The sequence below is a fragment of the Notechis scutatus genome, chromosome 1, assembly GCF_049901735.1.
Source record: "Notechis scutatus isolate UNSWTSFEM ecotype Mainland chromosome 1, rNotScu1.2, whole genome shotgun sequence".
Lineage (NCBI taxonomy): Eukaryota > Metazoa > Chordata > Lepidosauria > Squamata > Elapidae > Notechis > Notechis scutatus.
Window position 1 is genome coordinate 93,926,547 of NC_142009.1, and position 16,154 is coordinate 93,942,700.

Genomic DNA, 16,154 nt, shown 5'->3' on the forward strand with positions numbered 1-16,154 from the left:
ATATCTCTTTAGAACTTGCCAAACTTTCAAGCAGAATTTGTTTCTTTATGGTACCTATCATAGCTGGGAGTTGATTTTTTTTATTTTTTATTTTAAAATATTATTTTTAAAATTTTCTTCTTGAAAACAGTATTTGCTCTTGAAAACAATTGTTGCATTTGTTTTACTCTCCTGCCCAGTGAGTAAATCTATGCTGCTAAGTCAAGCTTATTAATTATGATTTGCTGAATAAGCCATGGTTGTCCACTTTAAAAAGAGCAGTAAACCACAAAGAGGAGCATGTTAGCAAAAAGGGGGAGCAGATTATAAACTGGGATGCTAAACTCTGAGGACCAAAACTGAGACAATCTATGCCAAGTCTTTATGGTGAGGCTATTCATCAGCCTCTAATATGTAAGATCTGACGTTCCCTAAATATATTACGTCTGTTTGTAATATTTCCTCAATAACATGATGTAGCTGCTTGTTCTTCCCTTGTCCCCCTATCAGGCTGGCAAATTGAAAAGATTTAACCACCTTCAAATCAAACGAAGTTCAGCCTGTGAGAAGAGTTGTATAATGATATCCCAGAATGTGGCATTATTAAGGAGTTTTGTTTCCTGATGGGGCTTTATGGTTATTAATTACCAAAATAGCCACTGCTTTGCCATGTGGTTGACCATATTGACAGCAGATTTGGAGAAAATCTATTACGTATCAACAACAGTGACCAGGTTTTTATGAATATGACAAATTTCCCTTTTCCTTCTGAATGAATGAAAATTGCTATTGCTTAAACTTAAATGGGAAGGTTAAGTGCCCCCTCCACTTACTGAAATCTAGGATATACTGGCTTAATGGACCTCTATATCATTTCTTATTTTCTCTGGTAATTTTTAAGGAAAAGTTATGTTTCTGACCTGATTGTGGAATACAAAGTAATTGGTTGACTTTTTCTGCCAAGTGTGTCTGAAACCTAAATGGGGAATTTCCCACTTAGTGTCAGGTAGATCAAACTGACTTCATTTCAGGAACTAAATGCTGCCTCTGTCTCTTCTAATATATTTCTTAATAGAGATATTTCTACTTTCAGGAAGTTTGGGTACAAAACATGTAATGTGGTAATCACTGTGTTTATACTCTTCTCCTAGAGTAGCCAGTGATGTAACAGGGAAATTGTCACTCACCAAATAACTCCGTCCCTCCCTTCTTATTAAGCTAAACAGACCTCACATTTGGTTTCAGTCTGAGCCAGAATTAGGCTCTGTAAGATGGTTTCCTTCCAGCCTCACCTTTGGGTTGTGTTCCTGACTGGGGTTATTCTTGGGGCCTCTGCTGTGGAAACATTCCTTGCTGCCGTCTATGAGCATGCTGTTATACTTACAGGACCCACCCCAAAACTTGTCTCTCCAGAAGAAGCCCTGAATTTAATGAACAGAAATCTAGACATCTTAGAGGAAGCCATCAAAACAGCAGCTGAAAAGGTACAACAGATGCAGGGCTAGTAAGTTCCATCTTCTTTGTTCTTGGAAGCAGTGGCATCTCTTAACTGAACTGGCATTCTTCTTCTTTTCTTTTTGTAGGGAGCTCGCATCATTGTGGTCTCTGAAGATGGCATTTATGGGTGGGTCTTTACTCGGGAAACAGTTTATCCTTATCTTGAGGATATACCAGATCCTGAAGTAAACTGGATTCCGTGCAATGATCCAGAAAGGTAATCTCATCCAATCTAAGTAGAACCTTCTTGAAAGAGAAGAGTCACTTTGACTAGTGTGATGGGTAGCAATATAAATTTAATAAATAAACTCGGTACACAATGTACTATAATGAATGCCAGTTACTTATAAGTACACTTCTCCATTCTTATAGTGAACTAACAGTGGGTTTTTCGGATGCTCTTGTACGTAGACAACAGTGATTCCAATTTGTATTTGTATTGTAGAGGCAGAATTATAGCTGGTTGGATAGTTAAGAATAGCCACACAACTTTATTTACCTCATATATAAAATATTTTATTATGCTTTTCTTTAATTTTGTTTGACTAAGATTGCACGTGCAATTAGGAAATGCTGTTAAAATGTGAGTTTTGCAAGTGATTCCTGGTGAAATTTGACTTCTCATTTAAAAAAAAAACATTTCTGTATTTAAATTTATTAAAGCTGGGTTCCTTGGGAAGTATATTGCTGCCATTAAACAAGTCTCAGAGAGAAAACGTTCATACAGATTTTACGGATTTCTTTTATTATTTTATGTTGAAAATTATGGAGTTCTAAAATATTGTTCCAGACTGAATTGATAAGCAGTTGTAAACTTGTTTGCCCAGATTTCTGTCACTAGATGGCAGTACGGCAATAGCTTTTCCCATGTATTATAGTCATATTTTAAATTCCTTAGTTTACTGCCCCTTTTGTATATCTGAGAGCATAATTCTCTGTAAAAATCAAGTTAATTTCCTTTGGGGAGAATGCTGCCCTGTCTGAATATTATGGCTCAAGCAGATGCAGTGCTAAAAGGTTTTTCTGAACAAGCAGCATTCCTCTCTTTGTGGAATTCACTTTCAGCCTGTTGTATCCCGTCCAGCCTGTAGACACCAGATCAAGAGTCCACTGAACTTCTAGACTGGTTCTGGGTTGACATATGTGAATATTATCAGCAGAGATGTCAGCCCCACTAGGCAAATTGGACCATAAAATCAACTCCACAGGAAAGCTTAGGATACTTGAATTGAGACTGGCTATAACAATAGAATTTTGAAAATCTGGTCCATCTATACCACCTCCCTTGTTCTGACCAAAGCTTCCTGCGACTGTAATAAAGCACACACTTAGTTAAAACAACTCTTGTTTTATTTCAGCGCTGGGAATTATGTTCATTCCCAGCCTGTAATGAAGTCCCAAACAGTCCCCCAAAATAAGCACCCACCTTTCTCTCCTTTGAATTGCTGCCAACAACTAAAGTGCCAAATGAACTATAAAAAAACCAACTGAAGTACAAAGTCCACACAGAGCTTCAAGGATTAATCTGAACAGAGCAAATGACTTTGCTTCCTGCAAAGGTTTCTCTACCTTTGCATGTCCTTTATACCTTATGGGAGGGGCAATCACCTCCATGCCTTACTCCCAAGTTGCCCCCTTTGTCTCAGCTACTCTTACCTTCTAGCAGCTCTGTGCACACGCGCACTGGGAACAGGCTCCCCTTGTTCCTCGGCCTTGCTGGTGCCAGACTCCGGAGGCTGCGGAGTCAGCACACCACTCCCAGATAGCCCTGGCCCCATCTCTGCATCGGATGCTCTCCAGACTCCCAGACTGGTCCCCGTTCTTCCCTACTGTCCGATTCACTGCTGTCTGAACAGGCTGCTGGCGAATCACAACATCCCTCTTCTTACACTCCAGTAAAATGGGGGTATCTGTACAATTTCCAAATATCACCTGGACCTTCTGATGAAAAAAAATCCATCCCCTTTTGCCTAAGCAGCAGCTTCTGTATAGCTTCATCAAGGTTATCTTCATTATTTTCTATACCACTGATTCAATCCAAAGCAATGGGTAGCCTCTTCCAACAATGTTATGCAAAAGTTAAAAAGTACAGGTGATAGGGACCATCCTTACAGTGCTGTGTTCAGTGAGAGGACTTCTGTTCCCTGCCACCCACCACCTGATGTTAACTACTTAGAACAGAATTATTATAGAAAAAATACTCTTTACTGCTAACTCTTGCAGACAATTCAAAAGGATCCCATGTTCAATGGAATCAAACCAGGAGTTTGGTTTGGAAAGGGCAGATTTCCCCAGTCTAGGTCTTGAAAAATGTCATCCACCAGAGACGTCATCCACCAAAACAATTGAGTCCTTCTCCATCTGATGCCCTGGTCTGAATTGTGACATGGAGAGTGCAAAAGTTGGCTTGAGACTCAACATTAAGAAAACTAAGATCATGGCATCCAGCCCTCTCAATTCCTGGCAAATAGATGGGGAAGAAATGGAGGTAGTGACAGATTTTGTTTTCCTGGGCTTCAAGATCACCACAGATGGGGACTGCAGCCAAGAAAGTAAAAGATGCTTGTTCTTGGGGAGGAAAGCTATGGCAAATCTAGACAGCATACTAAAAAGCAGAGACATCACCCTGCCAACAAAAGTGCGTATAGTTAAGGCTATGGTTTTCCCAGTTGCAATGTATGGCTGTGAAAGTTGGACCATAAGAAAGGCTGAGAGCCAAAGAATTGAGGCTTTTGAACTGTGGTGCTGGAGAAGACTCCTGCGAGTCCCTTGGACTGCAAGGCAATTAAACCGGTCAGTCCTAGAGGAGATCAACCCTGACTGCTCTTTAGAAGGCCAGATCTTGAAGTTGAAACTCAAATACTTTGGCCACCTAATGAGAAGGAAGGACTCACTGGAGAAGAGCCTAATGCTGGGAACGATTGAGAGCAATAGAAGAAGGGGACAACAGAGAATGAGGTGGCTGGACCGAGTCGTTGAAGCAGTAGGCGTGAGCTTAAATGGACTCCAGAAGATATCAGAGGACAGGAAGGCCTGGAGGAACATTGTCCATGGGATCGCGATGGGTCGGACACGACTTTGCAACTAACAACAACAAAGGAATCCAGACAATTTATTCCTTTTAGTGAACCCTGTAATTCAAGTCCTACCACCTTCCCAGCAGCCTTTCCTAGAAAAAAGTAGGGTGGAGGTAGGATGTTAATTGTCCAGTATAGCTGAATCCAGGAAAGTTCGCTTCAGCAGGGGCCAATCCACTGCCAAGGTGATGAACAATATGATCCACTCTCCAGGTGTGGGATTCAATTTTTTTAACAACCGGTTCTGTGGGCGTGGTTCAGTTGGTGGACGTGGTTTGGTGCTCATGTTATTGGCTGGGCGTGGCCAGCTCAATATCACTCACATCGAGGCACGCATCTCCTCGCTTGGCCTCTCGTGACTGTGGGGATGCTGCAACAGTCATAAGTGTGAAAAAGGGTCATAAGTCACTTTTTTCAGTGCCATTGTAACTTTGAATGGTCACTCCACACAAGCAAAGTACCAGCAAAGGAGGAAAAAAAACCTCCAGAGACGTTCCAGAGACAGAAAGTCCAGTCCTGCCAAGAATGTAATAAGGGTTAAGGGAGAGGCAGTTTCTGTAAGCAACACCAGAATGTTTCCTTCCTGCCTTCCTTACAGGATTAGGCCAGTAATTTCTTCTAACAACTGGTTCTCCGAAATGCTTAGAATGTTAACAACTGGTTCTAGCGAACAGGTGCAAACCTGTAGAATCCCACCCCTGCCCCTCTCCTAATGAAGTATCAGTACCTCCTAGATCCAGCTACTTCCCCCTCCCCAGCCTCCTGAAGAAGCTAGAAGGAGTGTGTATCCCATCCAGAGTTCACATCAGAGAACACCCTACCTGCCTCATCAGAGTTCACAGGGCAAAACAAATCCCTACCCAGGCACAGTCAAGAATTCAGTGAATTTGAGTCACTTTATTAATAAAAGGTCACAGTGATGCAACAGCAGACACTCCCTGTTTTACATGGTCAGTCACTTACAGGCAATGATGTGTGTTGAATGCTTAAGAACCAGTTGTGCTGGCTTCATTATCGCTGCCAAACCCCTAACTATGGAACAACCAATTGGCACACTAGGCGTGGTGGCTGTGTTATCAACTGGCTCAAAAGAAAACTTCCAGATACAAATAAGCTCCAGCGCACCACTGTTACAATCCAAGCTATATGGCATCAGTGCAATTAAACCTTCAAAACAAAAAACCTGCTTGTCCCCATTTTATCATTTTCAGGAAAATATTTTATAGATAATATTAAGTCAAATGTTGCCCTCAGTTGAGATGAGTAACTGAAGCTCAACAGTGTGGATGAATATTTACAGCAAGGTCACAGCCAGTTCTGTCTTAGGGCTGTCAGGGATGTTATAATATTAGTTAACTCTATAATTCTGGTCAGCGGTGACCTGGCCAGAGGCCAAGGGTCACCCAGAAGTATGGGTCTTGTAACTCTCAGAATTCCTCCATCAGGACAGCCTGACCAGAAATTCTAAGAATTGCCAATCTAGAACTATTGGCAGACTAATGTAATGTTTCACCTAGTTAAAGAGGATGATGAGAGTTTTAGTAGTATGCAGAATATGTATACAATGCAAAAGAATAATACAAGGCTCCAATCTTGATATATATTATGAAGACATAAACGGTTATAAAAAATATGTATCAGCCACAGATAATAAATTTGCCTCTTTCTTTGGGGTCACTTTTCTAGCCACCATTGATATATTGATAGTAAGATATCCATATATCATTTTGCTTAGGATTTCCTGGAAAATATGTTCTTTGTTTGTTCTTACTCAAAATTCATTTTACCAAGCTAGTATCTGTGCACTGTGGATTGATCTACCAGATTGCTAGTTCCTAGATACTGCCTTTCTCATTTGATTCTTCCTTTCCATTTTAGGTTTGGATTTAACCCAGTGCAGAAAAGGCTTAGTTGCATGGCAAAGAATTATGACATCTATGTGGTTGCCAACATGGGCGACAAGAAACCGTGCAACTCCAGTGATCCTAAGTGTCCCAGTGATGGTCGCTATCAGTACAATACCAATGTTGTTTATGATTCAGAAGGAAAGTTTCTGGCCCGTTATCACAAGGTAACTATTATTAAAGTCACTAATATAGGCTTCAAATGTTGTAATGTCCATTAGTTGCTGTCTAAACATGATAGCAGAGAGTGCTCTGTGTAAACATGGTACAAAATATAAAGTAATGCTGCTGTATTTGGATTAAAACAAACATATAATCTCACCAGACTTTTCCATAAGAGCTTCCAGGAGCAAGGATTGCTCCAAGTGCTGCTTGAAGCATGAAACAATCAGTGGCTAACCTCTTCATTTTAAGAATATAAAATCCAGTTATTGTCAAGACCTTAGTTTTCACTTATTGTTTTTTTTTTTTTTTATTGTAAAGGAAAGCAGTAAAGTACAAACATCTACTAGAAAAATATCAGCATCACACGTGTTTGTCCCTGTTTTTATTGGAATAATTTTCTTCTAATGATATAAATTGTCATTCTCTTTCTCTCCTCCCCCTCCCCTTGTTATAATTAGTACAACCTTTTTGCCTCAGAAATCCATTTCAATTTTGCGAATGAGCCACAGTTTGTCAACTTCAACACCTCCTTTGGGAAGTTTGGCGTTTTCACTTGCGCTGATATGCTTAACTTTCGTGAACCTGCCATATCATTGGTGGAAAAATTCAAGGTGGACACCATCCTTTTTCCAACTGCTTGGTTAAATACTCTACCCCTTTTGTCTGCTGTTCAATATTACTCAGCCTGGGCAATGGGAATGCGTGTGAATATCCTTGCAGCTAATATACACAAACCCAGCTTGGACATTACTGGTAATTACAATCTTTGTATACTTGGTTTAAAATTATATCTTAATAGGCGTAATGCATATAAATGTATATATACTAACGACTGGCTTCACACCTCACAGAAAATCATAAAGTGGTTTGTTTGCCTTACTTTACAGCTTTAATGCTTTAGAACCATAGTTCATGGCTTAGCATGTAATGGGAATCTATCCAACTGTTGTGATTTACTGAGGCTTATCAACATGTATAAAATAAGCATATAATGTATAGGCAAACACAGTGGAAAACAAAATTTATTTTTGCTGCTGAGCATTCCAAGGTTAGTAAAATGAGGGCTCATATTGTTGGGGGCAATAGGCTGGCTCTGTAAAACCATTTAGAGAGAGCTATAAAGCACTATGAAGTGGTATATAAGTCTAAGTGCTATTGCTATTACTATTTTAATGATGAGAGATGGTGTGATATATTTGATTTGATGCCAGATTTTTGTTGCTTTCCATGTTTTTAATGTGCTTAATTTTATAGTTTTAATAGGGCTATTATTCTGTTTTAACTTTTGATTGGGAGCTGCCTAGAGTTGGTTATTAGATGGGTGGCTGTATAACTGTTTTAAATGAATAAAATATAGCAAAACATTGAAATGGGGAAATAGCAACTTGGAAGTGACTCAGCATAATACGATAGAGACCATGTTGATAGAATGAAAAGAATAAAAAGGGAAGCACAATGGGGACAAAAATCTGAAGAACACAGAGAGGGGAAAATTGGAAGAAAATAGCTTCAATTCACTCCCATTTTATAAAACCCTGCCTGACTGTTAAATAATGGCATTTGAAAATTGCTCTAGCCAATTATAAATTATGAACATGCCAAGATGGTTTCAATGTCAAAATTTAAACTAATTCAGTCCTCCAGGGAGAAACCATTTCCTGTTGGCTCCAACTCTTAATTCATTATTGGTTTTGATTCATTTAATTCATTTGCATAAACATATAAAGAGGCATCACAGAAACATAGATAAGTCTAGGACTTTTTTTTTGAAGGGTGTTATTTATTATTAAGGTTCATTATGTATCATATATACTAAAATATTGAATCGCTAGAAAAACTGTTTCTGATTTTTATCAGCCATAGTGATAAAATTCAATGGCTCAGTTAGAGGAAGCTATAAAGGGCTATACAAAATGAATTCAGGCACTGGCTAAAGCCTTGGAACAAAACATTAGATGGACAAAAAAAATAACTTTTTAAAAACTTTAAAAACTCCATTTTTTATTATTCCAGGAGAATGATAAAGTTGACAAAAATGTATGCCATACCAGACCACATCACTTTTGAAGTTAGTGTTCTGACCCAACCGGGTTCCCAAAGAGCAAACACAAAGGCAGCAGCCCTCACCTTTTAAGATTTAATAACAAATTCTGTTCTGAAGGCTGCTTTCAACTAATTATCTCCAGTAAGAAAGAGCCTTGCCAAGTTGTTTGTCAAGGCTGCCCAAAACCCAGAGATAAGAACTAATTTACAAAATTCTCCAAACACGAACTAAGATGTCCACCAGTTGAGTTTAAGAGCTTCTTTGCTTTTTTGCAAAGAACACTTTTCCAAACCTGGCTTTTATCCTCTTGAGGGAGGGACCATTACCTTGCAGCCTGACTCCTGAGTCGCCTGTGCTGCTGTAATTGTTCTTTCCTCCGAGCAATCCTTCGTGCACGAGCACTTGGCACAGGCTCCTCGGGAACTTCCTCGTCACTGCTGCCAGCCCCCACAATCTCTAAAGGCAGCAATCCACTCCCTGATAGTCCTGGCCCCTCATCAGAGTCCTCGCTCCCCTCAGCCATTTGCACCTGCTGCCGGCTAACCACAACAGTTAGCTTAAAAATACTACTTCCTGAAATCTGTGGCTACCTGAATTTCTAGGTATCTGGAATTATTGCTCCACAGATCGTTCTTGTGACTTTTCTGTATTGATCTGGACACATGGGAGAGATTGGGCTTTCTTCAAAGGCAAGACTGGATGTATTTCATTAGTCCTCACTTACCAGCCACTCATTCAGCAACTGTTTGAAGTTGATGCTTGAATGGTGCTGAAAAAAAAATCAACCTATCTTTGAATTTGTGGCCATTGCAGCATCCCCACAATTTCATGATCATAATTTGGATATTTGATAACTGGCTAACAATTACCATGTTGAAGGGAACTGTGGTTATGTGATCACCATTTGCAACTTTCCCTCTGGCTTCCTGAAAGCAAAGTCAGTGGGGAAGCCAGAAGGAGATCGCATAGTGATCACATGAAGTCACGCCTAACAACCACATAGCATTTGCGTAATGGTCACAGCTGGAACTGATGAACCGATGTAGATTGGCACAGTCATTTCACTTTATGACTGCATCACCTTAGCAACAGACTTTCTGCCCCCATCTTCTGTCAGTAAGTGAGGACTACTTGTATTCCTTTTGCTATTCCTTCTCTGAGGGACACCCTTCAAGTACAGGATCATGAAGCTGAACAAACAGTTCAGAAAACAGATTTCTGAACTGATCAGGATTCAAATTTTGAATCATCCATGTTTGAAATTAATGCCTCTTGTATTTACTCACCAGGGATGAATCTGGCTTTGTTTCAGGTTCTGCAAAATTTTCATAGGCCAGTTTCTACCAAGAACTTGACAAGCTGCATTCCAGTTGTGATCTACCAGTAGGATAATTAACAGATCTGTTCATCTCTTTTGTTTTCACAGGGAGTGGTATTTTTACACCCAATGGCCCAAAGGCATATCACTTTGATATGGAAAGTCAGAATGGCAAACTCTTGGTTGCAGAAATTGAAGCACATCCCCGTCTTTCTCCCACCTACCCTCCACCTTTCAACTGGAGCTTGTATGCGTCAGGGCTTCAACATTTGTCACCACAGAGCTCAGTCTTTCACAACACTATCTATTTTGATAATTTCACCTTCACAGAACTATCGCAAGAGACAGGAAACTATACCGTCTGCCAGAAAAACCTCTGCTGTTATTTGAATTATAGTATGGCAGAGAAGCAACAGGATGAAGTTTATGCTTTGGGTGTTTTTGATGGGCTTCATGTGATTGAAGGAGAATATTATTTGCAGGTAAATGACTTGGTGAGGCATGATGGGTTGTGGGACTTTTGTGTATGGAAGGGAGAAGAGCAGGGATCCATATCTGAACTGGACCAGGGTATTGTTCTGACTAAGGCATGTTGTCAACAGTTAGATTTCCAGTTAAACTGTCTTTTTTACCAGCATCTTTTACCACAATGAAAGGCAGCAGGCTATTTAGAAAGTCAGCAAAAGCCAAATGGCATATAAATAGCTTTGACATTCAGTGTCAATACCAGCTGCCTGAAACATCTGCTTCACTGCCTCGGGGTAGGGCTGACCTCAATAAAATACTTACTACTACCGAATGAAAGGGGAGAAACTTTCTGTGATAAAGTACTTTCTATGAATTGAAGGGGGGAAAAAACTTTCAGTGTGACAAAGGCTACATGTACATAAACAACACTCACAAAAAAGGACCATTCTTCCATTTGTTCTCCATATTTATTTATTTATCAGATTTGTACAGCTGCCAGAAGTGACTCTGGATTAGTGCATAACAATCAGATGAAAACCACAGACATATCAAAATATATAGAAATCTACATTAAGAAATAAATAGTATGAAAAACAAATATAGAAAACCTCTAGGCAAAGAGAAGATACAAATGGCCACCTCAACAATGGAGCCATTTAAGCAAATCTCTGGTTCCCAGAGAGCCTCAGGCCTGTTGAGATAATTAGGTGTTGAGGGCCTTCCAAAATGATGAGTTGGGCAATACAGGTCATACAGTAATTGGGAATAGGTAGTCCCTCAGATAACCAGATCCCATGGAAGGGTGGGCTTTAAAGCTGAAAGACCAACACCTTGAATTGGGCCTGGAAGCAAACTGGCAACCAATACAGCTCACAGAGCTGGGTTGTAACATGCACTGTTCTAGAAACAGACATATTTCAATCATAACCATTCTATGAGATGATTATAAGAGAGTGTGATGTATGACAGTTCTCAAAGAACAATCCTTTTCTAGGTAAAAGACTTAGATAAAAAATGAACTATTCCTAATAGCTTCATTATATCTGAAAGAGTCAGGGGATCCTGAGGAGAGGAATATGCCATACGATTTGTAAAGGATGGCTTACAAAATAATATTGAAGGGCTTGTGTCAAATGGTCTCTTTTCCTCTTTGCTCTTTTGCTCTTTTCCTTTTAGTTTTTGCAACCTCTTGAACATAGACTGTCCTATACTGCTTGAGGTTGTGTGAATCCCTCTGGGAATCTTCTCAATTGAAGAAATGGAAGTAAAAACAATTTTAATGTATTTGACTCTTGACGAATGTATCTTTTTTTTAATGTACACTGAGAGCATTTGCACCAAGAGAAATTCCATGTGTGTCCAATCACACTTGGCCAATAAAGAATTCTATTCTATTCTATTCTATTCTATTCTATTCTATTCTATTCTATTCTATTCTATTCTATTCTATTCTATTTGTATTTAGTGATAGTAGGCTGTTCCAACTGCTGGGGAAAACATAGGCTGTTTTTCCTATAATTCTGGATGACCTAATTCCACATAAGTCTTTTTCCACTCTCTGACTGTAGATCTGCACACTCCTGAAGTGTAACAGCACAGATCTGAAATCGTGTGGCCAGCGAGTTGATACTGCTGCTACCAAGTTCAATTTCTTTTCCCTCAGTGGCTCATTTAACACTAATTATGTGTTTCCTGAAGTGCTGCTCAGTGGGACCCAACTGGCTCCTGGAGAATTTAAGGTAAGTTTCAAACTTCAGCAAGCATATATTGGCTTCTTGAGATACATTTAGGTTAAAAAATAAGCCACTTGTAAAATACATATGCTGTTACATTAATGGTGTTGTGATTATGTTAAAAACATATCTGCAATTTAACCAGTCTCTATGGAGGACAACTGTTTTTTTCTAATATCACTAGTTGATCACTCTGCCATGTGATTCATCCAATATACTATTTTCCCTCAGTGAAGAAGGCTAGCACCCATTATATCCAGCAAGTAACCCCTGGAAGACCAATAGTGTGTCATGACCCAGATTGCCTAAGCAGAGACAGACTTTGATAGAGTCCTTTATTGCAGTGGTCCCCAAACTTTTTTGTACCAGGGACCAGTTTCACGATTATTCAATCTTTGCGGCCCAGTACAAAGTAACGTGAGACTCCACCGCCATCGGGACGGCTCTTCGTTCGAAGCCGCCCCCCCCCCCTTCGACGAAACTAAGGTGCGAGGATTCCTTTAGCACCCAAACGCCGCTTTCCAACCGACGACCAACAAGCTCACCCGGAAGCACTTTCTCAAGCGCCGTCGAAACAAGATGGCGGCGCCCAAGCAAAGTAGGCCCTACATTCTTTGCAGCCTGGTACAAAATGAACCATGGACCGGTACCAGTGGTTGGGGACCCCTGCTTTATTGCTCTCTTAAATTCCACAACGAAAGGCCCTACAAAAGCCAGTAAGGCTCCACCCCAAACTTCCCTGAAGGCAGCCACCCACAGTCCCACAAACAAAAGCCGAAAAGCAACAAAACCAATTCATAAAGGCAGAGAGAAGTCCAAAGACAAGGTGCAAGTTCAAAGGACATGGTTCAGAGTCAAGGTAAGTCCATGAGACACAGGCAAGTCCACAGGGCAAGGCAAGTCCACAAGGCAAAGCACCGACAGAAACATGAGTCAAGGTTGAGTTTTTCCAAGACTGGGGCAGTGCATGCCACGGCAAACAACTGTTCCTGACAAAGACAATATCCCCCTCCCCAAAGCCTCTGCTTAAGTCAATCCAAGTCAGGGATATTCCATGTGAAGAGAGGCAGGGCGATTTTCTCCTGAGCAGCTAACAGACTTCCTTTGAGTTTGCCTCTGCTCTAATCTCTTTGTCCTTGGATCAAGTAGGGGAGGTAGCTGTTCCACATCAGAGGGATCTGCTGCCACCCATAATCATGGCCTGTCTGCAGCCAATCCTCCCCCATGTCTGTGAGGGCAGGCACTCCTGTCTGGTCTACTCACCTCTCCTAATGCCTGAGGAGCCTGGGACAGCATCATTCTTAGCCCCTGGCCTCTCCAAACATTCCACAAGAGATGTGCCATCCCTATCGGATGGTCCTGGTTCCAACTCCTCCTTCTCCTCTGAACTGGGATCCAATGGGGACATGACAGTGGTGGGTGAGGAACAGCTTTTGGTGGAAGGGATGAGGGTTTCATCTTAAAACAGGCTACATTGGAGTGGACTAGCCCATGGACCTCCTGTGCTTGTTCTCTGTGATTGTATATTCAGCCATGGAAGACAAACTGAGTCCCTGTGTTCTTAATTCCTAAGCTTATAATAAAGAGTGTTTGACCGTGTACTGCTAAAGGACGCTTCTGTTGATATCTTTATATATATATATATATATATATATATATATATATATATATATATATATATATATATATATATATAATGTGTGTGTGTGTGTGTGTGTGTATATATATATATATATATATATATATATATATATATATATATATATATATATATATAAAGATGTGTCGATTAAGTACATATTTCATGTGCTTAACAATTACTAATAATATTCTTCTTATCAATATAACAATATAACAATAATCACATTCCCATATATATAAGTAATATCCAGTATATCTATTACACTAGTTTGTCTTATTGCTTTATAAATACATCTAATCCCTTCTCATTTATTTTATTTTCTAACCATTGATAAAACAAATCCCATACCATGTAATATTCAGGTTCTTCTTTTTCTTTGATTGCTAGTGTTAATCTATTCATTTCTGCACATTCACATATTTTTTTCAATTACTTTTTCCTCTATCGGTATTATCACTTTTCGAATTTTGAGCAAATACAATTCTAGCTGCTGTTAATACATGTATAATTAAATATGTTTTTTCTTTACTATAACCTTCAGGTACTTCTGTTGCCATCTAGGGTCCATGCTATAGTTTAGGCCTAGATTGAGAAGCAAAGAGTAACCCTATCCTCAAGTCTGGCTTCATATTTGAACTGAGTTCTAACCCTTGTCCACTATGTGCTTATACTGTAATTTGTGACAAAACATCTCTGCCAAATATCGCCTGTAATTCTGGCCCCCAAAATACCAGGATTATAAATCACAGAGGCCTCCAAACAAACCAGGCCATTTTCCCTCCAAGATCCAAGTGCACAGCAGCTTCCAATGCTATCTTTATACCAATGCTATCTTTATTTGGAACAGGCAACAGTAGAGATTGATGAAACTGGATTGTTTTGAAATTCAGATGGCAAACTACGTAAGGCAAAAAAATAAATTTAAAAAATCCTGATTGGAAGCTGCTGTGCTTAATTTTCAGTGATTAAGCTGTCTGTATTCTCAAGCACATTCCTTCTCCAATAAAAGTTTTTGCACATGTGATTTTTAAATGTATACTTTTTTTTTTTAACCTCCAGGTTTTGCCTGATGGACAGATGATAAGCGAGACAGGCCTGTCAAAACCACTTTTAGTGGCAGCTCTTTTTGGAAGATGGTATGAAAAAGACTCTCCACATCCTACCTCCACCACACCATGAGCCAGGCCTTCATGATTTGGTTTCCTTTCATGTGGTCAATATTCTGTGGTTGGAAAATATTAACCCTGGCATAGAAATTATATCTATTTTCTAACGTTTCTGGTAGCTAAAGAGAAAAGCCAAAGTGAAAGATGATCAATATTCCAACATGCACAGGATCCAAATGAATACTTCAAATGATGCAATGAACTTTCTTCACCCTTGAAAATTCTGGGAATCCAGATGTTATTCCTTTGTCTATATGAATCATGGTACTTTTCAAAGCAATGTCCATTTTTTTCATTTTCCACCACAAAGCTGTGGAGCAGCAAAAGAAACAATAGTGTTACTTGGAATTTTAGGCCTCATTATTAGCATTTTAATAAAGGTGATATTAGGATTTTAGTATAGCATCCATGCCCCCTGTAAGAAACTGATGGAGATAGTGCTGTTTTTGCAGAGAAAACTACTTTTGAAGGATGTGTGTTTAAAAGTTCAAAAGGACATTGGGACGTCAAAGGCAAAAAGGTCATGACTGGAAAACAGGAAGAGTCAGCTATTCCGATAAGCGAGTCAGCTTGTGCAAGCAGACTAGCCAACAGTTTTAACCATACAGCCTAGCACATTTGGTAGTAGAGAAATTACCTGCTTGCTTCAATTTATTATGCTTATGCTGCTAAGATTGTAAGGAAACAAGAACTGTAGGCTAAAAAATCAATTTAAAAAGGGGAAAGGTAGTCTAGGAAAAAAAGGGAACTGGGCAAAAGGTGAGGAGACAGGTAAAACATGGAGATGTTCATGAAGAGGGGAAGAGGCATTCTGAGAAGACTGTGACTCAGTAGTCTTTGTCAAAGGGGGCTTCAGGGGAGGGATTTGTGCTTTGGGTTGAGGGAATAAAAATTTGATGAAATCTATTCCTGGATGTAACCCACATAGCTGGCCACCCGTTCTTGCAAGAACATCTTTTATAATAAACTGTTTGCTGCTTCACTTCATGACTCTGTCAAATTTCTGACTGGTGCGTCTGTTTCTCGCCCTCCTTTTTAAGTTTAGGAAATCATGTTTTCCCTTTAAACCAAAACCATTTATTTTAATGTGCAAAATTTAGCCCTTTCGGGGATCATTAATCAAACTGTTGTGAACTAAAGAAATGTAATTAATAAAGATTC

The 16,154-nt window shown here is 39.7% G+C and overlaps 1 protein-coding gene across 1 annotated transcript; it reads left to right on the top strand.

Moving 5' to 3' along the window:
- The first annotated feature begins 1,201 nt into the window (after positions 1-1,201).
- On the top strand, positions 1,202-15,975 carry LOC113411183 (pantetheinase). The gene is made up of 7 exons (XM_026666117.2): positions 1,202-1,463; positions 1,563-1,693; positions 6,432-6,624; positions 7,081-7,375; positions 10,093-10,466; positions 12,021-12,191; positions 14,887-15,975. Exons 1-7 carry the CDS (start codon positions 1,251-1,253, stop codon positions 15,004-15,006), a joined length of 1,497 nt encoding a protein of 498 aa, XP_026521902.1. The 5' UTR covers positions 1,202-1,250; the 3' UTR covers positions 15,007-15,975.
- Positions 15,976-16,154: the final 179 nt, after the last annotated feature.

Bases quoted from the DNA above. Each gene is read 5' to 3' on its own strand.
- LOC113411183 (XM_026666117.2), top strand. From the start codon at position 1,251: ATGGTTTCCTTCCAGCCTCACCTTTGGGTTGTGTTCCTGACTGGGGTT. The intron at 1,694-6,431 runs GTAATCTCATCC...TTTCCATTTTAG, and splicing joins CCGTGCAATGATCCAGAAAG to GTTTGGATTTAACCCAGTGC. The intron at 7,376-10,092 runs GTAATTACAATC...TTGTTTTCACAG, and splicing joins ACCCAGCTTGGACATTACTG to GGAGTGGTATTTTTACACCC.